We start from the raw sequence: 27,538 nt of genomic DNA on the forward strand, positions 1-27,538 counted from the left end.
GTAATTGACAACAACCATGAAACACATGGAAAGGAAGTGAGAAAGTGACGTTTTGTTTATTAAAATAGAATGCAGTAACCAAATTTGACCACAGGATGTCATTCTTGCTTCATTTTTATATATCGCACATTTAATATTTGTCGTGAGCCGGGGTGAGTACTCTGCCCATCATCTCACCATCTATGAGTTTTTGCCTGCAGGAGAGGAAGTGCAGCTGATCTTCATCAGCCTGATCAGCGGGGCGGTTTTAAAAGGAGGATGGTTATCCTGATCCGACGCCGGATGATTATCTACTGACTGGTAGTCTCTAGCTCTTCGTGACTTTGAACTTCGTTTTGACTTTGTACGATTTTTTGAACCTGTTTAACTCGAACTTGTTTTTCTTGGATACATACCCTCAGGTTTACTGCATCTCTGGATCCTCACACGTCTCTGCAAGAAAGGATTATTCATCGGTTCGCTTCCTGGACTCCTACTCCTCTCTGCCGTCCCGCTCTCCACCGTTATCACGCTCCCTCTCCGTTTCCTCATAATCATCATCCTCTTCCATTCCACTCACCCACTTGGATTACAACAATTCTCCTCTGGATATCACCCCGGCTCATCTCCCCTCCACATTCATCCCGAACTTCCGCATTGTAAGTTCTGCCTACAAACATTCGCTTTGAACTACAAATTCCAGTACTCACCTCTGGTTTCCCTCTAGTTGCAGCTTCCTGTTTTCACCTTCCGCTGGATCACCAGTGCGCCCTCAGTTCTCCTGATCATTTAATAAAATTATTATTTTTTCCTTTTACCTTGCCTCCGAGTCTGATTCTGTATGTCTTGGGTTAGACACTTACCCCCAAACATGACAATATTGTTGTCTTGGACAATAAATGGAGCCATGTCCCTCTGTGGAGACTGGGACTGAAATGCATCCATTATCTTTCAGGTATTTGAACTCCCAGTCAACCCATCCTGCACCACTGTGGCCTGGTGGTTTAATGCAACTCAAAAGATCTAGTCTTTGGTCTTGAATTCACCACCCGCTTCCTTGCTCATCTTTTGATTACAGTTTGTACCAATTAGATAAAAGGTCTATGGATTTATGTGAAATGTTCACTCCTTCACTTACTCACAACAAAGTGTTCATTACATAGTATACTGTATGCAGGATTGGGAACAGCCCATGCTTTACATTTCAAACACCGCTGAAATGCAAAATGTCATGTGCTCCAAGTTTTATGTCTGGTCTTGCATAAACACAGACCCACCTGAACAATAAGCGCTTAAATCAGAGGTGATGGATGGTGTTATTGAGATAGTTTTGATGGGTAACCACCATTATTCGTCTCTGTAATGTACCAAAAGGCCAAGTATTTCATCAAAATGACCAGATATTAACTTTTAATTTTCAGACACAAACTGCATAACACATCCAGAGACGCATCATATCTGTCTGGCCTCCAAACAAGAAAAGCAAGGCTCGATGACCTTTAAACCAAATAAGGAAGCCATAATAAGTGCTTTTCCTAGCTCCCTTATCTTTGCTGGAACTCAAGGGCCCATGCAGAAGATGAGACTTTCACTCTGAATAAAATGTATCTTCCCTGGCTGACAAATGACTTTACAACTTCATGTAATCAAATGTGATGAATGAAAAACTTGTTTATATTCCAAAGTGTTTGAATAATGTGTACATTAATCAATGATGGGTTAAAATGAACAGTTTTCACCAGATCAGTATTTGTTGATTCTAGTAATTTAATCCATCAATATATTTATGCATCATAAGATAAATTTTAATGTTTAACCTTTTTGCTCCACATAATTTTTAAACTACATTCTTGACGATCTGAATTAATTTGAAGTGTGTATGTTCCCTGAAAAGTCAAAGAACCTAAAGGAATATTAAGTCAAATATTCAAAGATCAATCCGGTTGATATTTCATATTTAAATGGAATCTCATTGATCACTTAACAACAATGTAGCTAATCCTCACCGCTACATCTCCATAATGCTGGTGTTATATTCTACAAATGTGTGTTTACTGATTACACTTTTACCAAGTTCACTAACACAAGTATGGACTGATAGTTGCAGGACTCTCTTCAAAAGTCAAGATGTTAATGTACAAAATAAGATACAGCTGGCAGATGGAAAACAACATTTTTCCTGGGAAACGGTTAAAGGGACAATGTGTAGTTTTTACCATTAATTTCTTGAAACATCCATCAAAATGTTGTCGAAAATTAGTTAAATGATACCCAGGTGTTGAAAAATATTTGCGGCTTTGTAACATCCCACTGTGCAAAGACCAAGTTTGGACATCCTACAGACATGGTCTGGACCGATCTACTCAATATAGACATGATCTGCACATCCATGTGACGTTGACTGTTTGCAGGGATTTAACCATAAAAATCAGGTCTAAAATACATGGGAGCAGGTCTAACCCCCAAATTCCACTACCTCCGCTCCGCTCCGGTCCGCCCCCGCCTTCCGCAGCCGCTCGCTTCCGAACTCAATTTTTCTTGGTACCCGCTCTACAACGGCTCTGCTCCGGTGCGGAGACCTGAGGTGGGCAAACAAGCATGCGCGGGATTTTCGAGATCTTGCGATACAGTCCGAGCAATAAACGCGGAAGTTAGATCCAAACACCCGTTGTGTGGGAGAAGCATCGGCATGAACTGTTTAATCTGCCCATCATTTGTGTTGAGAGATCAACAGTGTTTGGATCAACAAAGTGTGACTACTTTGATAGTAGAAACTGTATTTAAGGCTTACTTTTGTGCATTTAAACTTCAGCCGCCATTGATAGTTGTTAAAAGTTGTTAAACCTGTGCATATGATACAAAAAACACCTTTTGTTTATCGATTTATTGTGAAAAACGGAAGTTGTGCTTGCTCCTTTTCCTGTTGGGCGGTTGTGATTTCTGTCCATTTACTGCGGAGGTGCTCCGGCGTCCGGCGAAAATAGGATCGATTCTATTTTTGCCGGACGCCGGAACAGAGGGCGGCGCACGGCGCCGCACTGTCGGAGCACGGCCGCAGTAGTGGAATTGCTCTGATTGACTACAACGGGACCGATTTTGCTCCGGCGTTCGTGTCGGAGCGGAGGTAGTGGAATTTGGGGGTAAGGGTGTTTCTCAATGTCAAGGTGCCTTGCTCACGAGGACACTGTCCTTCCTTGGTCAAAGAAAACGGTTAAATGGAACAGACTTGCATCACGTGACGTCACGTGACACGGGAGATATCGTCATATTTTATATGCATAAGTTTCAATATAAATATATAATGAGCCTTTTACTTTTTAAATTGTGTATACGGTATATTACACTGAACAAAAATATAAACGCAACACTTTTGTTTTTGATTCCATTTTCATGAGATGGACTTAAAGATCTAAAATTCATTCCAGATACACAATATCACCATTTCTCTCAAACATTGTTCACAAATCAGTCTAAATGTGTGATAGTGAGCATCTGTGCTTTATTTACTGAGATAATCCATCCCACCTCACAGGTGTGCCACATCAAGATGCTGATCTGACATCATGAGTAGTGCACAGGTGTACCTTATACTGCCCACAATAAAAGGCCAAACTGGAATGTGCAGTTTTTTGCTTTATTGGGGGTCTGGGGACTCAGAAACGGTCAGTATCTGGTGTGCCCACCATTTGCCTCATGCAGTGCAACACATCTTCTTTATATAGAATTTATCAGATTGTCAATTGTGGCCTGTCGAATGTTGGTCCACTCCTCTTCAATGGCTGTGCGAAGTTGTTGGATATTAGTGGGAACTGGTACACGCTGTCGAATACGCCGGTCAAGCACATCCCAAACATGCACAACGGGTGACATGTCCGGTGAGTATGCTGGCCATGCAAGAACTGGGACAATTTCAGTGTCCAAGAATTGTGTACAGATCCTTGCAACATGGGGCCGTGCATTATCTTGCTGAAACATGAGGTGATGTTCATGGATGTATGGCACAACAATGGGCCTCAGGATCTCATCACGGTATCTCTGTGCATTCAAAATGCCATCAACAAAATGCACCTGTATTATTCATCCATAACAGATGCCTGCCCATACCATAACCCTACCACCACCATGGGCCACTCGATCCACAACATTGATATCAGCAAAGCGCTCATCCACACGACGCCACACACGCTGTCTGCCATCTGCCCTCAACAATGTAAACCGAGATTCATCCATGAAGAGAACACCTCTCCAACGTGCCAGACACCATCGAATGTGAGCATTTGCCCATTCAAGTCTGTTACGGCGAAGAGCTGGAGTCAGGTCAAGACCCCGATGAGGACGACTAGCATGCAGTTGAGCTTCCCTGAGATGGTTTCTGACAGTTTGTGTAGAAATTGTTTGGTCATGCAAACCAATTGTTTCAGCAGCTGTCTGAGTGGCTGGTCTCAGACAATCTTGGAGGTGAACCTGCTGGATGTGGAGGTCCTGGGCAGGTGTTGTTACACGTCGTCTGCGGTTGTGAGGCCAGTTGGATGTACTGCCATATTTTCTGAAACGCCTTAGGAGACGGCTTATGGTGGAGAAATGAACATTCAATGCACGAGCAACAGATCTGGTTGACATTCCTGCTGTCAGCATGCCGATTGCACGCTCCCTCAATACTTGTGGCATCTGTGGCATTTTGCTGTGTGACAAAACTGCACATTCCAGGGTGGCCTTTTATTGTGGGCAGTATAAGGTACACCTGTGCACTACTCATGATGTCAGATCAGCATCTTGATGTGGCACACCTGTGAGGTGGGATGGATTATCTCAGCAAAGCACAGGTGCTCACTATCACACATTTAGACTGATTTGTGAACAATGTTTGAGAGAAATGGTGATATTGTGTATCTGGAATGAATTTTAGATCTTTAAGTCCATCTCATGAAAAATCGGAGCAGAAACAAAAGTGTTGCGTTTATATTTTTGTTCAGTGTAGTTAAATTAAATATATAAGCAAGTTACTACTTGCTAACCACCAAAGCTGCAACTAGTAAGCAACTAACCAACCGTAGAAAACTTTGGATCTAAAAAAAAACATTTTAAATTAGTTGACTTACTTTAAACTTGAAATTTGCCCCCGAAGTAACTGCCTGTTTCTGATCCGCCATCCTTTTGAAAATACCGCGGTGTATTCTGGGAAATGTTTTACCAGGGCTAGGCTACAAGACACCTCCCGTGTATCCTTGCTCAGCTAGCTAAATGGCTAACAAACAGAGAACACACACCTCGGTAGAACAGGAACATTGGAACACGCCTTGGCGGTTCCTGATGACGTATCTCCTAGGCAGCCGGGGCGGGGTCAAGACATCAAGGCAAGGTTCCTTGGCATTGAGAAACCTCCTAAGTCTCTGGGCGATGCAATATTAGATGCCATGTTTTCTTCGACGGGAGCCCATGAGGACAAAATTAATTTACTGATTTGTAACAAATGGTTACATAACTTCAGTTATATTAAAATGTTTTTGTTTATACATTTACGTCTTCACTTGTTGCCAGTGACAAAAGGGGGTCTGATGTGCTTATGTTATTTTGCTAAAGTTTGCACTCCCCAGGGCTTTTTGACCCTAATAGGCATCCGTTGGTAAGGTCTTACTCCAACACATGGAGCAGCAGGAGCTCAACAGGTTAAGCGGGTTGTCCAGTAATCGGAAGGTTGCAGATTCGATCCCGGTTCCGGACAGAGAATTCTGCTGTTGTGTCCTTGGGCAAGACACTTAACCTTCCTTGCCTGCTGGTGGTGGTCGGAGGGACCAGTGGCGCCTGTATATGGCAGACTCACCTTAACCCTAACCGGTCAGTGCACCCCAGGGCAGCTATGGCTACATCGTAGCTCATCACCATCAATGTGTGAATGGATGAATGATAAACTGTAGTGTAAAGCGCTTTGGAGTTTTTACTCTGAAAGGCGCTATACAAGTGCGGGTCAACACAAACATACTGCTTCATTGCACTGATTTAGATATCTACTGCCTCCTATTGACAGGAAAAAGTACACACTGCCACTTTAAACAAAAGCTATAAAAATGATAATTTAGATATAAATTAAGGAGTACTGTATAAATTATTATAATCTGTGTTTGTATAAAGTTTCAAACGATTTTATTTCACTAACAGATCACATTTAAATATTAAAACATATTTTGAGGTGTTTATGCTTTATTCGTGTGTAATTTAAAAATTTGTTTGCAGGTAAATTTATTAGCATCAGTAACATTTCTGAATTTACTATTTGGGTAAACTTGACGGAGGATTTTTGTTCAAAAACATTTCTGATAAAGTTAAACATTAGATGTATTAATGTGAAAACGGTGCTGACCATTAAAACAATGGATCAGAATATCAGAAAGGGCCCATTTACTTTTTTTATCTTTCATAAATGCTGTAAGACTAGAAACGTGGTTTACTGGCACTGCTGTGGTTCACATCTGTTGACCCTAACTGGTGTGTTTACACCTCTAACAATGTGGTTGCTATGGTAACACAGCACTACTACACAAAGTGTTACTGATCTTGATCAGTAACTTCTAAATGTATTAATATTTAAGCAAAACTAAACAAAAATCAGCAAGAGACCAATAAAACTGAAATTAACTAGGTTTGAAAAGCCAAATAAAGTTTTTGAACAAAAATCAGCCCTCCTCCCGTTGTTGTGTTATGGCAGGTGCATTGCCTTTGTGTGTTACAGCTGCTGATTTGTAATGTGGTGTTTGTGCGTTTGTATGAAAGCTGTTGTGAAGGCGATTGTGCAGCAGTCCGTGGGTCCCAGGGCCCAGCTGCCAGAGTGAGGCAGAAGAGTCAGACATCATTGTGGTATGATTTCCTCCTTTCCTTGCAGATGGAGTGTTTTTGTCAGAGCGAGGGCCACAGTGATTGCCTCTTCCCCACCGGTGTCAGCGCGGGATAATACTGCAGCCGTTCGCCTGACAGGAACAAAACAGGATCAACACAATCCATTTTCTTTTTTCGCCATCAAATGGAATAATTTCAAACGAACAATCCCTGGCAATCTCCAAAGTTCGGGAAAAATCAAACGATGGCCATTATGGCAACATTTGTGAAAGAGGTGTCCCACCTTTCCTCGCTGGCTCTGCCAAACACTGTGTCCAGTTCTGACTAACAAGCACAGCCACAGACAGACAATGATAGTGGATCGAGGAGCAAAGCCAGTAATCTCACATGAAATAGTACCAAAGTGACACATGAAAGATGCATGCACAGAGACAGGGCAGACGAAGAAGCATGGGGTGTATGTGTAACCCCTCATTTCAGATCCAACCTCGAGATCTTTACATGAAAAGTAAATTTATGAATCTATACGTCTGCAGCAATCCCCGTTCTGTCAGCCTGCCCTTTAAAGTCCTAATGACACTCCAGCAAAGTGTGGTGGCTGAGAGAGGGTGGGAACCTGGAGGCTTTTCCTCGGAAAGAGCTGAGAGCATCTTATCGAGAAAGGGGCTAAGAGTGTTGTTGTTACGAAGCCAGACTCCATTTTCCTGGGTCAGAGATATTCGAGAAGTACGCCTCCCTTTTTGCTCCCTTTTCCTGTTGCCGTAGCCCGCAGGTGAGACGTAGAGTTCTGTATCCAGCCACCTGAAAATGAAAATGTGTGCAGAGAGAGAGAGAGAGAGAGAGAGAGAGAGAGAGAGAGAGAGAGAGAGAGAGAGAGAGAGAGAGAGAGAGAGAGAGAGAGAGAGAGAGAGAGAGAGTCTTTCTTCAACTCAACGTGTGATAAGGATGAGCACAGGCGGAAGACTCTTCTGGAAGTTTTATTTGACACATTATGATAAAAAAACTCATTCAACACTTTTCTGCAGCTTTTTCCCTGCAGAAGCAACTCTTCACATAATTCTCCAGAACTTGCCATGACACAGCACAGGTTTGAAGCTACGCTATGCACAGGTGCTTGAAGGACAATATCGAAGTAGTAGTCTATTATTGTACAGTGTGAATGAATGAAGAGTGATTGAGTGCAGTACTCCACGCCACCTATATAAAGCCCAAGTATTGCAATGTGAGGGCCAGGGAAGGAGAGGGTGAGAGAGCTCTAGAGGCCTAAATGAGGTGAAGGGAAGTGGAAGTGTCCAGTAGGGGGTCCGCTGCTGTGGGAGGAGAGAGAGAGAGCGGGGGATGAGGTGGGGGGAGGGCTCGCTCGACGCAGTGCCGGGGCCAATCCATGAGGGTTTAGGGCTAAGTGTCTCATCAGCATCCAGCTCAGGTGCTGCCAGGGCCCACGCACTAACTATGCCCTGACTTGATTGTAATTGCCTGAATTCAACTCCCGCTGCTCCCTCCTGGCAATATCACAGGAACATTTAACTCCCGAGTGCCTGGAGAATGTGCAGCAGGGCCACGGAGCGCAGCTGACTGCCTCTTGTTGAAGGTTGTGGGCTGCAGGGGGATCCTCTCGTGTTGTCTGCGTTTGGGGGAAGGGTCACAGGTGCATGCACCCCTCTCTTATGGGTTGTTTGTGAACATGAAACAAGTGCAAGGGCTCTGGGTCTACTGTGGGAGTGATGGCACGAGCATAACTAAGGGCACTGCTTTGCTCAGTGCTGCTATACCTGGGAAATGTGCACCTGCTAAAAGACTTTTGCTGTTTTCAACTCCTGAATTAAATCTCTGCACAACCGAGATTAACACCTCTGTTCTATCAGACTGGTTGATTTATACCTTATGATGTTCCATGCTGTTGTGCAAATATACATTTAAAAAAACCCTCAGATTTAAATGTAAAAGTTGGGCAAGAATGTCCCAAATGCGTGGCAGTAAAAGATTCAATCCATCCAAAATTGAGCCCCACTGTTGGTGACATTAGTGACTAACAAGGGTCTGGATGAATTACTTCCCTCTCACACGGACAAAAGCCCTTATTCATGAGCAACATACAAAATTATGAGCAGAAATAGATTTTCCACCAATAACACGCAATCTATGTTTCCCAATTGTCGAGGTCTAGAAACTGCAGCAGGGTTAACTTAAAAAAGTTAGCCTGTGGCGCTCCTCATCCTGTGATAATAGGCCTGTCAGTAATGAAGAACAGGCTTGTTGCCAACAGGTGGTCTCTTTATAAGACCAGAGCCAGAGCACTCAGGATGAGGGAGAAAAAAACTGCCATGGCAAAATGTGTCAGAATCTAATGTTCTGCTGAGTGAAAAGCCTGTTTTCTGTCTTTTGTTCCCAGCCAGAGATTCAGCCTTGTTCCTCATTGTTCGGGGCACAAACGAGCAACAGTCTTTTTTGACACGGAGCCACAGATGAATAAAGACTGGAGCTGACTAGTCACAGGAAAGAGCTTTCTTTTTGGAGGGCTTGGAGCCCATTAAGAGTTTGTGAGATATGAATGGATATGAATCCTCTCCTCCGACCCCACAAAAAAATACAACCGGACCCACGGAGGACAAGGAACACCTCTGTGTCTTTTTTACTGAGGTTCCCAAAGTACATTTCATGACATCAAGCAGAAGAAGGGCTGATGGACGGGCAGGAATTACATGGAGTCAATAGGAAATGAGTGGCTCATTGTGGATTTTAAAAGGATACGCCATGCCCATCCAACCCTGGAGTACTAACCACTGACACTAATGTTGAAGTATTGACTTTTTGAAATAAGCAACGCAAGATCTGTGAATCTGCAGTGATGATAAGCCACTTTGTTGTGATGTAAACCACATTTTATTCCCCTCCGCCACAGAATCTCACACACTACGTAAAACAGGATGAAGATGACGAGATATTTGGAAAGCCACTTCACGCAGTCAGGACGTTTGGCTCAATGGGCAGATGATGGGTGGATCCCAGCAAGAGCAGCACACCAAATACAAGCTTTTGTCCAAAGCCATAATCCATTTGTTACACTCAGACCAATTTGTCCTCATTAACCCTCATAAGGGGACCGTGTCTGAGACAAAAGCTCCCAGGAAACAATGAGAACACCCACCCCTCCCCACGTTCACATCCCCAGAGCTCAAGTGCTCCCCTTCCCAGCGCCATTGTTGCCCGGAGAGTTCCAGTCGATGAGCAAGAGATGGACAGAGCCCAACAAGCAGGGTACACCTGAAAGAGGGGGTGAAAAGAAATGTTTCCGCCTTGAGAATGAACCCCCCCCCCCCCCCCCCCAAAAAAAAAATAAAAATACAATGCTACATCCTCTGTTTTATTCAGGTCACTCCATCAATCAACTCTGAAATGAATCTTGACAGGAAGTACAAAAAACAGGAGCAAAGGAAAGGGGGGGGGGGGGGGGGGGTTACGGTAGCATCCACGGACGTGAGAATGTTTTCTGGACTTGTCACCTGCAGCAAATATTCATCTGCAACATTACTTTGAATCATTATGAATATTTTATAACAGGAAAAATTTTCAACCAAACAATCCAGACGTTGCTTGTTTGTCAACCATCAACGGATGCTGCGGCATTTTCGAGGACATTTTCATCGTGTTATTAAAATGTTGTCATCTAATCATTTTAAAATTCATCTGTGTGCTTCTATCAGTTTAAAACTCCTAACAGACACAAATCTACAGCTCAAGTTTATACAACTTAGTCCTTTTTTCACTGTTTCCTGATATTAAAGCAGCAGTTTAAGCTAATGCGCTACAGTGTTTTCCTAAAAAGGGACAAACACCTGAGTTAGATATAAATGAATAAATAAGTTTCATTTGATGCCTAAAACGCTGACGTTCTGTAGCCAACATATTTGCGATAATAATAAAATAAGTTATTTGATCAAAGCGTGACATAGTTGCCCGTGGAGGAGACGCTAACCTTTTTAAACTGTTTCAGTGAAATAGTTAGGCTAATTTGATTGGATTAATTTGTTACTTTAGCTAAATCAGTTCCTAGTTTGGGAACTCTAAAATGACTAACGCTGCGGTTTATTCAAATGCATTTCCTTGTAGATTTTGAATATTTCCCTTTAGCTGCCAGAATGTACTGAAATGATGGAGAAATAACAAACACATGCATTAAATTAAACAAACCTCCAGTTTCATGTTACATCCTTAATTTTGCAAGAAATCAAACATTTTCTGCTGGATTTGAGTCTTGCATGAATCACAAATACTTCCATTTAGCATCTGATGGTGATTTTTACACATTTGAATAACAAACTGATGGCAGTGTGGGGATTTACAAACTGTAATTAATATGAACCACTGGAAAAACTAGCCGTTAGCTCCTCAGTCTCACTGGACATAATCACAGAGGACGTTCAGTGAGCAGTAATATTTAAGTAATACACAAAACACACTTCGCAGTGTTAAAATTAAGGTATTTAAGCTGACTGAACCATCTTCACAATTATTATCCTAGTTTTTGATCATAGGTACATTTTGTGAAAACAGGTGACAGATTCAAGCTCCTGAATGTAAGACACAGTATAATCCAGCAGTCCTTCAGATCCTCTCATAAAAAAGAAATATGTAATTATTCCTTCAGTCAGTGGCTCAGTTAAAACTCCATGCAAAAGGCTTTTATGTACATGTCACAGTGTCAAACGCAGCGGCGTCCCATTTAATGCTGGTTTGTTGGGTCTCCAGTATGTTTTCCAAACAGTTGCAGTAATCAGGTCATTTGTTATAATGACAACCATTAGGGCTGATCATCGTCACACAGCAGTCGGGAGGAGAAATCAGGTGCTCTCTCAGGGCTTCATCACCATCACACACACACACACACACACAATGAAATCAGTCTATTAAGATGTAATTATTTAGAGGGACACAATTGCTCATTTTAATGATATAAGGATTGAAAATGAACATTTCATAAACTAGCTTTTAAATTTTTACAGTGAAACTGTAAAACTGTAAGTTGGGTATTTTTATATTTAAACGTTACCCACTATGTGCCTGTAAGGAAAAATATCAGAAAAATCCTAATTTAAAGTATATTTCCTTAATATTGTCTCTAAATGAACAGATTCCAGGTTTTTGAGCAGGAAAAACATTTATTTACACAAGAAATATTTCTGTACAAATGAACAAGATCCCAATGAAAGGTTGTTTAATATAAATGAGATGAAGCGTCAGACTGTTTTATTACACATGCTGGTTTATAAAAACTCCAAACTAAAAGCATCAGTCAGCATTTACATTAATCAGAATACAGACACTGTTGCTGTTTATAGTCTAAGACAAACTAGATCTTTGCACTGGTTTTTACTGGAGAACTGTGATAACAGGTGAGGATAATTAAATAAAGCACATTTAATTCCAGAGTAACACCTCCGGCGTGTCTGTCTGTGCATCAGAGCGAACAATCGGGGCCAAATCTGGGTCCAAACTCACTCATCCTCTTCAGCAGCGCTGCCTTCACCGTGCTGATCTTCTCATCCAGCTCTGTCAGACTACAGGCCTGAAATAAAAACACGAGATCAGCTGAGCTTTCATAACAAAATAATAACAAAAGGGAATAAAAGCAGGAGGACGCAAACCTGAGCAGGAGACATCTTTAGTCGCTTGTGTAGATGTGTCTGAAACATAACCAAACATTTCAACTCAAGCGCTTTCTAAACGGACTCAGAATTCTAAACATTTTATAAAAGAAGCAGAAGACTTAAAGAAATTCTGATTTATTTTGCTCTTGTTTGATATTATCACAATAGAGGCTGTAAACGGAGCTGCGGGGGTTAGAATTCAGGGAACGACCTTGGGTAAACCTGAACTGCCTGAAGAACCATCATTTAATCCCACTGCAAGCACAAAACCCTCCAGTATTCCTTATGGAGCCGCGCCTCGCTTCACTGCCGAGTATTAGAATGTTGTTCCTGAAATCCTGGGCCAGCTGAGTGCAGCTTTTCAGCAAACACCAAACTACAGCGAAAAAACAAAAAAGAGAGAGAGAGGGAGGGAGGGGGATTCAAACATAAAAGACCCCCATCTTCATCCGTTTATTCAAAGACACTCGACATCTCCTGCTCTGCTCACACAAACATGCAGTGAGTCAAAAGCAGATGGAGAGCAGCGCTCTCACAGAAGCAGCGTGCTGTGCTGAGAAATACCAGTATGAAGAGATGCGCAGCAGCTCAAGCACACTTAGCTAGCTAACACACTGGACAGGCTGCTTTAGTTCACTAAATTAGAGTCTGGGACTCTGGTGGGTTCAGCATCAAGTCCAACAGCAGAGCCACACAATGGATCTCTGCAACTAATCGCCATTGCGTCGGACTCATTTGTCCCCCGTGACCTAAATGTGTGTCAGAGACGATCATTAATAAAGGGATAATCCAACACCCCCAGGCTGCAGCTGCAGGTGACAAAAACATTCACTAAATAACTGAAAGGGTTCTTGGGTTCCTCACACACGTCACTGAAACTTCAAACGTGTTCAAAAATGTTTTTGTCAAAACAGATTTTCTCTCTAATTAGAGGCAGATCTGTCGCAGGAAACTGGAATTTGTCTCGATGGGCAAAAGAAGAGAAACAACTTGGGTAGGAGTTTATGTACAAATGAAGATTTTACCTCCTATAGGAGGCCGACTTCTTTCAATGTAACATTTGATTCTATTCAACTTAGACTAGTTTTTTTTCAGAGCCCCGGCTTCAATACCAAGTGTTAAAAAGACATCACGACATAATTTTAGAAAAATATTCATTTCCTTAAAGCATTTGAACCACTAATGGTTTAAAGAGCAAGTCATCCCCAAATCAACTTTTTTTTCTGATAAACTATATAAATGCATGTCTAATCGTGCTGCAGACACATGTAGTCAACAGTTTAGCACTTTAGTGCATCTTAGTTAAAATTTAAATTTTCTGCCTAAAACTGTCAATGTTGTGCCGTTGTCAGGTAAAAACTCTGCACTGCATTTGAATTTAAATCTGCCATCGCTATTGGCTAAGAGGTACCCTAGGACGTTAGCTGGTACCATATGATGTCACAATGTCGTTGTGAGCCTGTGTGCATTTGTTAGTGGCTCCGCCCTCTCTGTCTGCTAGGCAACAGCATTTGTTGCATTTTTCAAACAGGAAGTGGGAGTGAAGTAATACTCTGGTAGGGGGTGACTTGCTCTTTAAGTTCATGAGCCCCAGATGAAAATAAAACAGCAAACCAAAGAAAAGCTCAGGAAGGTAATTAGAATACTTAAACTGAAACAAGAAACTTTGCAATAGTTTAAACTTTTTTGTAGTTACATCAAATACCTCGTGTGACTCAAATATAACTAAAACTTCTCACATAAGTGTAGCAGTTCAGTGGACTCTACCTAAAACAGCAGATATTCTAACTACTTATTACCATAGAAGCTCAAGATCACCTGTTGTTGTCTCTAAACCTAAAACCTGTTCAGACTTAAAATTTGCTTCAGGAATGTTGCATCAATGTACTATATATCTCCCTCATTCCCACATTATCACATTCAAAAACAAATAACTCACATAAGTTAAACCACCTAAAGGGCGGTCCAGACATCGTCTTTTACAAAAAATGACCAATGAAGTAAAAGTTACGGAGAAATGGAAGCAAACTGCTTTAGAGGTAATATCTGTGAACGTCAGGGGAGGCTAAAAGTGCTCCAAGATGAAGATTTGCACAGAATAAAAATCTAAGAGAGCACTGGTTGAATTTGCATTGAACTACATTATGTGAACTGTCATCATTTAAGTTTAGTTTCTAATGCAGATCTCTGTGCTGTAATGTTATCTGAAAAAGCTTTGTGTGTTTAATCCAGAAGACTCACCGTGGACTGAAAGTACTCAGGAGAGAGTCCCTCCAGCTCCAGGATTCGATCCTCCAACGTCTTCAGTCGCTGGTAGACGGTCAGAGGAACCGGACCCACTGAGGAATAAAACATAAATATAATATGTTCCATACACCAGACTGGGAAAAAAAGGACTAAAACAAAACCCAGAAAATAGGGAGAGAAATCATCGTGTGACAAGATTCTCCCCAAAAATATGTACGTAGTTATCATCTGGTGTTTTAAATCAGCCAATATTCAACATGACAAGGTGATCAGTCAACCCAGCACCTGAGAATCAGATTTTCCCCCAGTTTGTTCAAGTTAAAGACAAAAAAAATAAAATCTGTTTTTTTTTTCCTAGTCCATGAACACACCATCACTATCATTGGTTGGTTAGAGTAGTGAAAACTCAGAAATCAGTATCGGCCATAAAAATTAGAATCCGTGCATCTTTGAGTGTGATTAACTCTTTTTTGTGTGACTTAAGAAAAACATCAAGAATTTATGTTCTTGTTGATATTTTATAAAAAAAGGTGCTCATCATGTCACAATATCTATATTATTTGTATTGTACAGTTTTATTCAGGATGTGTGACGCATCACTTGTCTCTCTTCTCTCACCTGACGGCAGTTTCAGGTGAGTCTCCATGTTCTGAAGTCGCTCCTCTATGGCTGCATTTCCACAGTCTCTTGCAGCTGCCCCCCTATGATGCTCTGCAGCCTCTCCCTGGCGCCCCCCGCCACGAGTCTGGGGCCCGTAAGTGTTTACCACTCGTGAAACTGATCAACCAAAGAATAATCACAGACTCGGATGAACCAACCAAATTTTAAATGATGCACATTACAGAAATCACACAGCATCCATGATGCTTGTTACCAAATTGTTAACAAAAATAATTTAGCTAGTGATGATGAGTGTATTTTTGAACGTAAGAGCAACAAAGAGTCCCCTTTTCTTACCTTTAATGTGGCTTTTAAAGCCTGGGTAAGGAGTGAACACGGCGTCCGTCCTGGCACAGCTGTTTTCTACAAAGGAATCAAATCCAAAACAAAAGTGTAATTAGACTTTCTAAATGTAAGAAGAAAATAGTCATAAAAAAAAACATTAGAAATGAATACACCACACTTGAACTGCAACTTCGTCTGATTTCCATTACTGGCGTCACACACAAGCTTTGAATTTCAAACAGCCTGTGTGTCTGGTGTTTTTCTGGCCAGAGCAGGTTGCGTTTCAAGGCCGAGTGTGTTAGCTACTTCAGGCCCACTCTTGGAGCAGTTCAGCCTGACCTCTCGCCTGTGGAAATCAGCTCTCTCCCAAACATTGGCAATCTGTGTGCAGCCTCCCTCTCCACCCTGCCCCCCAATCTCTCCTCCGTTCTCACCCTGATTGCAGTCGATCACGTTGCAAAACTCGCGCACATTGTTTTCATTGATCTCCATCTGCTTGCATTCCATAAATGCAGATATTCTTCGCTCGATCTGGAGTTACAGAGAAGACAGATAATAAGACACAACGGGTTGATGAGCCACTGATAGCTGTGAAGAATTCAATGTTTTGTCGACTTATTTTTACTGATTTAGAGTAAACAAAGTTCAGCGATTTATGGTTTCAAAAAATATCAAACACAGTGAGAGAAATTATTCCAGATAGCCCAAACAGTTGAATAGATTATCGTCATCATGTGATGGAATAAGAATACGGTTTGCCTGGCTACCAAAATAAATGCACAACAGAATGGGGCCTCTTGTCCTTCATCCACATGCAATCTCAGAGTAATGAGCATCCACTTCATAATCCATCAAGGACCTGGCCCTCTCTCAAACCCCTCCAGCAATGTGGTCCATTCTACCCCACCACAGCACTACAGAACCCTTTATTCTCTGTCAAACCCAGTATCAGAACTCCATCAAGCATTTGCTGCACATCATGTGCACATCCTTGGAACCAATTACTTATGATTATTCATTTGCTTGACAGAGTGTGAAGGGCTCTAAAATATCAGTGCCAGAACAGCTGACAGATCTGTTGACAATGACCAACCTCTGACTTCCCGGCTCGGATCTGAACCATGACGTCATCGCCCGAAGACCCGCAGTCTGCAGCCTCTGAGCTGTGACGCCGGTGCTCGGATGATAGTGACGTGACAATGTTATCCGCCGTGTCTTCCTTCACAGATGTAACATCAGCTTCCACCAGTGACCTCAGGCTTTCTGAAACAGCCTACAGCCAAACAGAAAGAACACTGACTGCTACAAACACATTATAAATTAGTGTTATTATTTCTTTAATTACAACACTAGTGACCATCAATTATACTGTAAATGTGGCACTTATTAGATATTGCAGTCATATGTAACATAAATTAACCAACGGGTGAATGTCTTACCTGCAACTTAGCAATGTGCTGCTGTACACAGCCATAAACACCTGCTTCTGAAGATGACGAAAGTACTACAGCTCCAGGGTTGACCTCTATTCTCAAAGCAGCATCCCCTAATTTCAGCTTTGAGAGAAAATAAACAAGAGTTTCATCAAGTACACATCACCACAGCTAAATAAAAAATATATAGTTCAAAATAGTAGAGGCAGAAAATGCTAAATAATTTAAGTAATTTAACCAACAATTTGGTAATTAAAAAAGAAGCAATTTTTCATAATTTGCTTCTATAAACGGTCAAATTAAATAATCTTATTGTTTTACACTGAACCTTTCTGCTGTGCTAGAAAAACTAAACCATTATTTAGCAAAAAAAAACAGTGTATATAAGACTGAATACATATATTTAATGTCCCTTTAGAAGCCCTGGGTATGAAAAGAGCTAAAGCATCCAGCAATTTTAATAATTTAGACGTAAACACGGGGGGAAATAGAGCAAGGTTAAATATATTTTCTAAGGTAGAAATGCGTTGTGGACAGTGGCATCAATAAACGTTTACCTGCAGGACCAAAAATTACATAATACTGCGTAAAAATGCCAAAAACCGTGAACGTTTACTATATGGAAAAAGAGGGTAAATGAAAATAAGCGTGATTTGAACCTAAACTGACGTGTGACACAAAAGTCTGGACATGTTTTTATTGCACAGAAATACAAATATTAAAACTGAATCTGTTAATTTAGATATAAACCATCGAGCTGACGCTTTCCTACGGCAAAAACTTGATTAACGGACAGTGAATGAACATGAACCGACGAGGCTAGTTGCTAAAAACATTAGCACACCGCTAGGAAACTACTCAGACTGGAATGACTATTCGGAGCGAAGCAGCTGAATCATTTCACACCAACCTCTTTCCCAAAGTCTGAAAGCAGCCCCAGTATTGCGTCCATGCAGTGTTTGTAACTGGACATTTTAGCTGGTTCGCTGGGAGGAGCTTTGCTCTCACTTAGCTTCGTTGTCTCCGCCATTGCTACTCAAACTCATGGAATACTGCGTGCTCATTGGTTGCGAGACGGTGATTTTAATCACGTGGTTGGTGGAACTGCAGGCTAAAATGACGCATGCGCATTAACAGTAGCGCATGAAAGTAAATTCAAAGCACAAAAATAAATGATTTACTGTGTTTTGCTCAGAATTTTGATCTTTAAATAGATTCTGAAACATTAAAAAACCTGTATAGTTTTTTTTGTTTGATCCTAAAGAGGGCTCATCATAGGTAGAAAGATGCTTTTGTTTTTGTTTGTGGAGATTTAATTTCTAGAAGGCTCATTCAGAAAGCAAAAGTCAACTTTTACTAATTTAAACTATTTAATAAACTAGTACAGATGCTTAAAATTGTGAAATATGTTTCAGTATAACAAAAAAGTAAACAATAGTTTAAAAAACAGCAGAGAAAAATAAACAGAAAATGTTTTAACTTTTGAAATGGACATATTATTTAGGTTCAGTATATTTGTTTGCCTTTTCTCAGAGGATGCTCATAAGGTCATGTCTTATTTGTATAAAGCATATAAAATAAGTTTTATTCTTAAAAAACTACTAATGTTTTTATTGTGCTGATTTTTGAGGTGCTTTATGACTTAAACTCTTTTTTAAATCTTGGTTTAAATGGACTTGTCTACATTTTTACAATACTGACTGACATGTCCAAGCCACATTTGCCTACGTTTTCATTCACCTGCTTCTCAAACAGCACAAAGAATGGCTCCTTATTATAAGCACACTGTGCTTCTTACTGCAGAGGACCAAGCAGCAGGGCATTGGGATGGGAACCTGCCCACAATGGTGTATTTCTCTGAGTTGAGTGACTGTGGGAAAATCTCCCTTCTCTATTCAGACATTTTTCACTTCTTTTCATATAATGAAGAGAGAGACTGATGAAGGAAACAACAGAAAAAGAACAATTACAGGCAAAGAGACGGCACAACCATGCACTCAGAACTCAATAATGCTCTTTAGAAAGGTTAATCATTTTAGGAAGGGCTCTGAAGATAAGCCTTTTTAGCTTAATTCATTTGTAGGGTGATATTTTTTCCCGTGAAACAGGAAGAGAACTGTAACACTTGACATGGTTTGACATGCTGAGCAGTTGCTAAATGTTCCCACACAGCGAGGAGCTCTGAAATTAAATACACTGCTCATTTAATTTGCCTGGCTGCAGACCCAAGAGCTGTAATTTTTTTTACCCTTTTAATGAGCTGTATATGTGATTTAAGGTACTTCTTGGAAAATACTTAGAGCATTTTGGTTGAATTTAACTTTTGAAGCCAAATTGCAGATGCTCATTAGCTAAGGGTCTGACTTGATCTTTCACTATCTTGTTAGTTGAAAAATCATAAAGAACAGAAGAGGTAATACTTACATCATCATATATTAAATTAAATACCAATACTTTGTAATTGCATGTTTTAATCGGGAATTTCCAGGTCGTGCCATCAATTGAACATAAACAACCATTTAGCTAAATGTATTTTTCATTTGCATATGTGCAAATAAATACCAGACAGTCCAAATTTGGTGATGTATTTATTTGAAAACAGCCTTTTTTTTATATGCGAATACTTTTACATATGACTCGGTCAGCAGCAGTCAAAGAATGCAGCTTCAGTCTACATCTTTATTTCCTTCAGCAATTCAAACACACACATAAGACCCAATTTTCAGCAATAAAAACAAAATGAAACATAGAACAGACATTATTATGATAGCCCAGGAACGTGCATGTCAAGCATAACAAAACATAGGAACAATATGTTAATCAGTGCAGAGCCGAGGGTTTTTCCACAATCCTTGTACGTTTGAATAAAAGTGAAAATAGCTTCAATAGGTGAGATTTTTCAGTGATTAATAGATGCAACAGTGAAAATGCAAATGTGGTGACAAAATGGTTTGGCCCACTTTAGTGTAAAGGATAAATAAATACAGGAAAATAAATGAATTACACCAAACACAGCAGAAGAGGTACTAGAACATGTAAAGTGTGAGAAACTAAATACAAACGTGAAAATTAACCTAATCTTTTCAAACAGAAGTTGTGTGTCCTGAGTCCCCTTCTGTAGACATTATTTGCTCATGATTGATTTGCTCTGGTGTTCGTATCAAAACATTTTCAGAAGGAACTGCTGTTGTTGGTTTGAACTTCAACATGGATGCGTTTATATAAAAGTTCTGAATTAGGATAGTTTAAAGAAGAAGAAGAAGAAGAAACAGAAGAAACAATTTTTTATATAGCGCCTCTCAAAATAAAAATCACAAGGTGCTTCACAAGAACAAAAAACAAAAGGTAAAAATATCATAAAAAATTGAGAAAAAAGAAAAAAATGATCAAAACATGTGAAGGAAGAAAAAAAATGAACAAAAAAAGGTAATCATGGGATCATGAGAAAGGCCGATTTGGTAGAGGTAGCAGCAGGAATAGAAGCTAGTGAGGAAAAATCATCTGGAGGTCACACAAAAGCTTGAACAGGTGAGTTTTCAGCTGCTTTTTAGAGGAGACTACTGAGTCCACTGATCAACCTTAAGCTAGCTGCTATTGGAAGGGTGATCTCAGCATCAGCCAATCATGAAGAGCTTAAATGTACGCCCACCAATGGTGGGCACCCCTGTAAGTGGAGCGACTCCACTGTTCGCCTCCGATGGCTCTTGATCCTAACAGAACCAGTGGGGCCATTTGCTTAAGGGCTGCGACTAGACTCATAGAATCTGGGGTTAGAATATGTAACCAATGTTCTATTTCATCTAGTCTTAGCCCTTAAGCTAGCTGCTATTGGAATAATGCGCAGCTGGATGGGTTTACGCCACACTGGTTAGCTCAACCAAATGGACACACCCAACATGTCTCCTTTTAGCGAGGGTCGTTCAGCCTCAGTCCAGGGCTTAAAAGGCTGAGGCAGCCAGAGAGAAGAGTGGGGCTCCCACTAAAATATCATCCACAAGAGGATGAAATTCATTCAAGTAGGGCTGATGTGGTGCCATAATGCTTTTACTCAGCCTGCTGAGGTCCAAGCACTGAACGAATGATGGATCCATGAAGACACATCTCGTAAATAATAACGAGTAAAGGAACAGGGTGAAGCCAATGAAGCAGCCTAACAAATGTCTTCCATCGATACACCACAGTGGAGCGTCATAGAAGAGGAAATCCCTCTGGCTGAGTGAGCCCTGAGTGTCTCAGGAGGATCCCGCCCTGATGATGTGTAAGCGAGTGAAATGGCGTCACACAGCCAGTGTGAAAGACGCTGGGTCGACAGCGCTTGCCCCAGGGAAAAATCTCTGTAGTGCACAAACAGGCTTTGTGAGCGGCAAATCCCTGAAGTGCGTGACACATATCGTGCGAGCGCGCGCACCGGGCAGAGAAGGAGGGAAGCCGCCTCCTCATCAGAATTATGGGGAGGAGGAAAAAGTCCAGCCAATGAAACTGACCTGGGTTTGAAGGAAGTATTAATGTTTTTGGGCACAAAGGCTGGGTTGGGGCATAAAACAGCAGACCCACCATCTTCCCGGATCCTGAGGCATGCGGGAGCCACTGAGAGGGCGGTTTGGTCGCTCACTCTCTTGACTGATGCGAGTGCCAGCAGCAAGGCAGTTGTAAGTGACAGGAACTTGAGTGAGACCTGGTCCAAGGGTTCAAATGGGGCTTCAGACAAGCTGCGCAGAACCACCGTTAGATCCCACTGGGGAAATAGCGGGCGGAACACAGGTCTGTTCCTTCTGACACCTTTTAGAAAACGTTTTGTGAGGGGATGATTGAAAACAGATCTATCTCCAAAACCCTGGTGACAGGATGAGATAGCTGCAGCATATGTTTTAATAGTGCTGAATGCGAGGCCCCTGTCCATCAGTATCTGCAGAAACGATAGGACATCCGCCAGCTGGCAGGAGAGCGCTTGAACATTCCGTTCTGTGCACCACTTTTGGAAAGCTGCCCATTTAGCAGAATAAGATGTGACGGTAGAAGGTGCCCGCGCACTCTGAATCGTGGCGACCACATCATGCGGCAGCCCAGAAGCCTCTAAGCGTGACTGCTCAGCCGCCAGACCCACAGCCGTTGGCCTATTTCTGGAGGATGTTTGATTTTCCCATCCGCCTGGAGAAGGGCGTCCGCCCTCCACGGGAAGCCGGACACCAGCGCTTATAGGTCTGGGAACCATGATGCGGAAATGCGTCTGGGAGCTACCAGAATTACCGAGAGTTGTTCCGACCGAACTTGGTCCAGGAGTCGGGGAATCAGTGTGACTGGCGGAAATGCATATAGGAGCATTTGAGGCCAGGGCTGGTGTGAGAAGGCGCCCGCACCAAGCGGGGGGGGGGTGGTCCCGGGGACTCAGGGAAAACCACAGGCGACACTGAGCGTTTTCGCGAGCCGCGAACAGATCCACAGATGGTTCCCCGAATTTGATTCAGATCTGTGATGTCAGTGTGGGATGCAGACGCAGATGCATTGAGATATGGTGAATGTTTCTTGCCCAGTCAGTGTGCTGATTAAATATATGGGTCATATATTTCATTTCATCCTTGTTAATCTTTCAGTGTAATAATAATATTAATTTCAACTTCAGTAATTTAAGCACAGATTATTCAAACATTAATATTAGTATTCATATAACATTTGTTCATTCAACCATATTATTATTTAATGATTATTTAACTTATGAGTTGTAAAAGTACTTGTGATTTAAGTTTCCAGAGATTGCCACTCTACATGAGCTACGGTAGGAAATCCAGCAGCAGCTTCACCAACTGATTGAGGGTGCCAGAAAAGATCTATTTTATGAGTTTGTTTCATGCAGAGACAGGGTGGAAGAAGAGATGCCAGGGGAGGATTCAACCGAGTTGGAACTCCTTTACTTCATTGTTGACTTTTTGAGAAGTAAACAACTGAGGAGTCTGGAGCACCAAGGAATGTCTTGCTTGCTGGTGTTTAGTGACCTCATTGATGAACTGCAGCCATCCCAGGAAGTAATGACCAACATCATTCAAAAGAGGAAGAAGTTGCAGCAGTGTCTGAGACTGAACAGATTGTAACAGCATCAATGCTGATCAGGTAACTAGGCTGGTAAATCTAACATGTGGCTGCATTGCTCCCACATAGAGAATTTCAGATTCAAGGTGGACAAATCTCAGATTTTGATTCAGATACGAGTTTTAACTGTTTGTGTAAACAAATGGATGAAGTATTAGGGGAAGGTTTCACAGAGGGTGAGGTTATTAGAACAGTGCTAAGAATCATTAAACCCAGAACATTCAAAGACATGCTAACCACCAAAGATAGTTTAACTGTAGCTCAACTGAAGCGTTTTCTTAGAGCGCATCTTAAAGAGACAATGTGTAGTTTTTACCGTTGATCTCTGGATTTATCTATCGAAACGTTGTTGAGAATTAATTAAATGATGCCCAGTTGTGATAAAATATTGGTGGCTTCCTAACATATAACCATTAAAACCGGGTCTAAAATACATGGGAGTGGGTCTAAGTCTCTGGGTGATTTCCTATTAGACGCAATGTTTTCTACGGGAGCCCGTGAGGACAAAATGCATTTACTAATTTGTAGCAAACTGTTACAAAACTACCACCATTCAAAAATTTTGTTGTTTTACACATTTACCTCCTTACTTGTTGCCTGTGATGAAAGGGAGCCTGATTAGCTAATCAGTCTGCTGGAGGTTGCACTCCTAGGAATTTTTGACCCTAACAGCACTCTTTTGGTAACGTTTTACTTGAACACAAAATACTGCTTGCTTGCAATGATTTAGGTATGCACTGCCTCCTATTGCCAGGAAAAATACACACTGTCACTTTAAAGATAAGAGCAGCACTGAATTATTTCAGGAACTGAGCAATGCAAAACAATATGACAAAGAAAGCCCACAACAGTTCATGCATAGACTGATGGGGTAAAACAGCATTTCACAGGTTTCCAGTACGACAAAAAACTATTTCATGGAGTATTCCTGCATTCACTGTACCAGGAGATACATGAGAGACACACATACATCAGACGAGATATTAAACTTCAGGTATCAGAAGGGAAAGTCACTGATGATTTTATCCTAGTATGTTTATGTTTATTCAATTCAATTCAATTATATTCAAAAATAGTTTATTAATCCCAGAAAGACATTTTTTTGCTGTAGTAGCTCAGAATAATAATAATAATCAAGTCATCAAAGAGTTATTGTATATTACAATGGCTGCTGGCAGGAAGGATCTCCAGTAGCGGTCAGTGTTGCAGTGAAACTGAAGAAGCCTCTGACTGAAGACACCCTTCCGTTGTCGGACAGTCTTGTGAAGAGAATGCTCAGGGTTGTCCATAATTTTCTTGATTCTCTGGAGCAGGGGTGTCAAACTCAAACTCACAAGGGGCTGAAATGAAACTCTGGGACGGAGTCGAGGGCCAAACTTAATATTTTTTGAAAAAGTGACGGCAAATTTGCACGTTTTCTTTATCAACATGTATGCAATTTTGAACCTTTAAATTTGGAAAAAAAACATATCTCTGCATTAACACTGAATGTGGAATAACCAAATTACACACGAGCAAGTCAGTTACAAATAAAACACATCAGTGGTATTCATTACTTGTGGTATATTCAGCATTTTTAAAATCTATTCAGGATTTATGTTTTCTTGTTGTTTATTTATTTTTCTTATTTTTACTCCCCTTTTTTTCTCCTGTAATACGTGTCATCGCTGCTGTGACATCTAGCTTTCCCCACTGAGGAGCAATGAATCTATTCATCTATCTGCAGCCTTTCCACTTCCTGTTTACTGTAGGTTAAATCTTTGCTCACGTGCCAACAACAAAATAAAAGTATTATTTTATCTTAAATGAAAATGCAACATCTCACCTGTTAACTTTCATGTTTTGGAGCAGAAAAAGAGCATAAAACCAACATATTTAAAGCTCAGTTTGTTCCACTGGTTTACTGTGATGCTCACCTGTTCCAGCCAGATACCTGCATCAAGGGACTGATCTGAGCTGATGAGGAGACTCCTGTTGTTTTGTTCATCTTCATCATATTAATGACAACATTAGATGACAACAGGTGCTCACATAGGTTTGTGCTGATGAACATGTCTGAGCAGCTTGACCACGTTGTTGTGTGTCGGGGAGGAAACACGACAGCAGCCACAGAGTCATGCTGGTTTGAGCGTGTCGCTGTTCGCTGGAGTTATATCAGCTCTGTCTGGAAGTTAGTTTGAAAACTTTCTCTTTCAGTCGTGAACACATTACTGAGCGGCTAGAATCTCCGTTTCTGGGCTTCAACGTCAGAAAACAGCTAAGTGAACTCGGCGTTGAGTGAGAGGAGTGTAGTTTGTCTGAGACAGCGGAGCTGCAGACACCCAACTACCCCTGACTGCCTCGGGCTGGAAAAAACACAAAGGAGGGGGCGCGTCTGCTCCGCGCTGGCGCCGCAAAGCATCATGGGAGTTGTAGTCTTTGTGGTAAAATCGGCCAGCGGGCCAGTTTTAATATATTTTTTGATATTTATCTCGCGGGCCACATAAAAATGCTCCGCGGGCCAAATGCGGCCCGCGGGCCTTGACTCTGACATATGTGCTCTGGAGAATCCTTCTTTGGATTATCTCCTCCAGTGGTTCCAAAGTCGTCCCCAGAACAGAACCAGCCTTTTTTATTAGGCTGTTGAGCCTTTTCAGGTCCCTGCTTCTGATGCTACTACCCCAACAGACGATGGCTGAAGAGATTACACTCTCAACAACAGACTTGTAGAAGATCTGCAGCATCTTGCTACAGACATTGAAGGACGTAAGCATCCTCAAGAAGTGCAGTCTGCTGTGTCCCTTCTTGTAAACAGCTTAGCTGTTGTTTTTCCAGTCCAGTCTATTGTCCAGGTGAACTCCAAGGTATTTGTATTGCTCAACCATCTCCAGTTTTTCTCCCATGATGGAAACAGTGTTTGACTCCACCCTGTTTCTTCTGAAGTCTAAAATCATCTCCTTTGCTTTGTTCACATCCAAGGTCAGATGATTGTTTCCACACCATGCCACAAAGCACTCCACCAGCTCTCTGTACTCAGCTTCCTGTCCATCTCTGATACACCCAATGACTGCAGAGTCATCTGAGTATTTCTGTAGATGACAGGTCTCTGATTTGTACTGGAAGTCTGAGGTGTACAGGGTGAAAAGAAATGGTGAGAGTACAGTCCCCTGTGGTGCTCCAATGTTACTGATCGCCTGGTTTGATGTGCAGTTCTTCAGCCTCACAAACGGTGATCTGTTTGTCAGGTAGTCTTTAATCCAGGCGATAGTTGAGGCCCTCACCTGTGTCTTTTGGAGTTTCTGGCAAAGTACATCAGGCTGGATTGTGTTAAATGCACTGGAGAAATCAAAGCACATGACCCTCACAGTGCTGCCTGCTTTGTCCAGATGACAGTGGATTGGTTGAAGCAGCTGGATGAGGGCATCTTCAACTCCAACTCCATGGCGATAAGCAAACTGCAACAGGTCCTGATATGTTCTAGTTTGCTTATTCAGGTGGACCAACAGGAGTCTCTCCAGGACCTTCATGATGTGGGATGTCAGGGCAACCGGTCTGTAGTCGTCATTGACTGATGGGCAAGTTTTCTTTCGAACTGGAACAAGGCAGGATGTCTTCCACAGGACTGAAACCTTCTCCTGGGCCAGGCTGAGGTTGAAGAGGTGCTGCAGAATCCTACAGAGCTGCTCTGCACAGGCCTTCAGTACCCTGGGTCTGACACCATCTGGACCTGTAGCCTTGTTCCTGTTCAGTCTCTCCAGCTGCCTCTTCACCTGACTTCTAGAGACAAATAGGTGGGAGGGGGAGGTAAATGGGGCAGCAGCATCTCCTGACTTTGTTGAAGACAGATTTAGAGAACCAGAAGAGTCCATGACTGTGTTAGAGCTGACGTGTGACAGGAAAATGTTGGATCAGAGGAGGATGGGATGTCTGATTGGCTGGGGATAGGCGAGGAGGATGCTGGGTTTGTTCTTGAATTGAACCTATTGAAAAACTTGTTCAGTTCATTGGCTGTGTCCAGGCTGCCATCTGTGCAATCCTTCCTCTGATTGAAGCCTGTGATCTTCTTCCCTGACCAGACATCTCTGATATTGTTCCTCTGTAGTTTGTTCTCCAGCTTCTTCCTGTATACCTCCTTGCTGTCTCTGATCTTGATCTTCAGTTGCTTCTGTATACTCCTCAATAATTCCCTGTCTCCCTCCTTGAAGGCTCTTTTTTCTCATTTAGCAGATTCTTCAGTTCACTGGTGATCCAGGGTTTGTTATTAGCGAAGCATCTCACTGTTCTGGTGGGTATGATATTGTCCACACAGAAGTTCATAGAGTCAGTGACACATCCAGTCATGGCATTGATGTCCTCTTCATATCCTTGACAGAGAGTCATCCAATATGTGGT

The 27,538-nt window shown here is 41.8% G+C and overlaps 1 protein-coding gene across 2 annotated transcripts; it reads right to left on the bottom strand.

The window, feature by feature from the left end:
* Positions 1-12,031: 12,031 nt before the first annotated feature.
* mbip (MAP3K12 binding inhibitory protein 1) lies at positions 12,032-18,152 on the bottom strand. 2 transcript variants are annotated; one of them, XM_015969580.3, is made up of 9 exons: positions 17,994-18,152; positions 17,090-17,206; positions 16,744-16,923; positions 16,085-16,181; positions 15,663-15,728; positions 15,324-15,482; positions 14,700-14,797; positions 12,456-12,494; positions 12,032-12,376 (listed from the first exon to the last, which is right to left on the bottom strand). In XM_015969580.3, the coding sequence occupies exons 1-9, from the start codon at positions 18,111-18,113 to the stop codon at positions 12,269-12,271; spliced, it is 984 nt and encodes a 327-aa protein (XP_015825066.3). In that variant the 5' UTR covers positions 18,114-18,152; the 3' UTR covers positions 12,032-12,268. The 2 variants fall into 2 exon arrangements, with proteins under 2 accessions (XP_015825066.3, XP_054597724.2); XM_054741749.2 differs by lacking the exons at positions 12,032-12,376; positions 12,456-12,494 and adding an exon at positions 12,697-12,834.
* Between the last annotated feature and the right edge of the window lie 9,386 nt (positions 18,153-27,538).

Source organism: Nothobranchius furzeri, chromosome 18 (assembly GCF_043380555.1).
Source record: "Nothobranchius furzeri strain GRZ-AD chromosome 18, NfurGRZ-RIMD1, whole genome shotgun sequence".
In the NCBI taxonomy this organism is placed as follows: domain Eukaryota; kingdom Metazoa; phylum Chordata; class Actinopteri; order Cyprinodontiformes; family Nothobranchiidae; genus Nothobranchius; species Nothobranchius furzeri.

Coding starts and splice junctions, on each gene's coding strand:
- mbip (XM_015969580.3), bottom strand. CDS start 18,113: ATGGCGGAGACAACGAAGCTAAGTGAGAGCAAAGCTCCTCCCAGCGAA. Junction 15,483..15,662: donor CTTTAAAAGCCACATTAAAG/GTAAGAAAAGGG, acceptor TTGGTTGATCAG/TTTCACGAGTGGTAAACACT. Junction 14,798..15,323: donor TCACCTGAAACTGCCGTCAG/GTGAGAGAAGAG, acceptor TTTATTCCTCAG/TGGGTCCGGTTCCTCTGACC.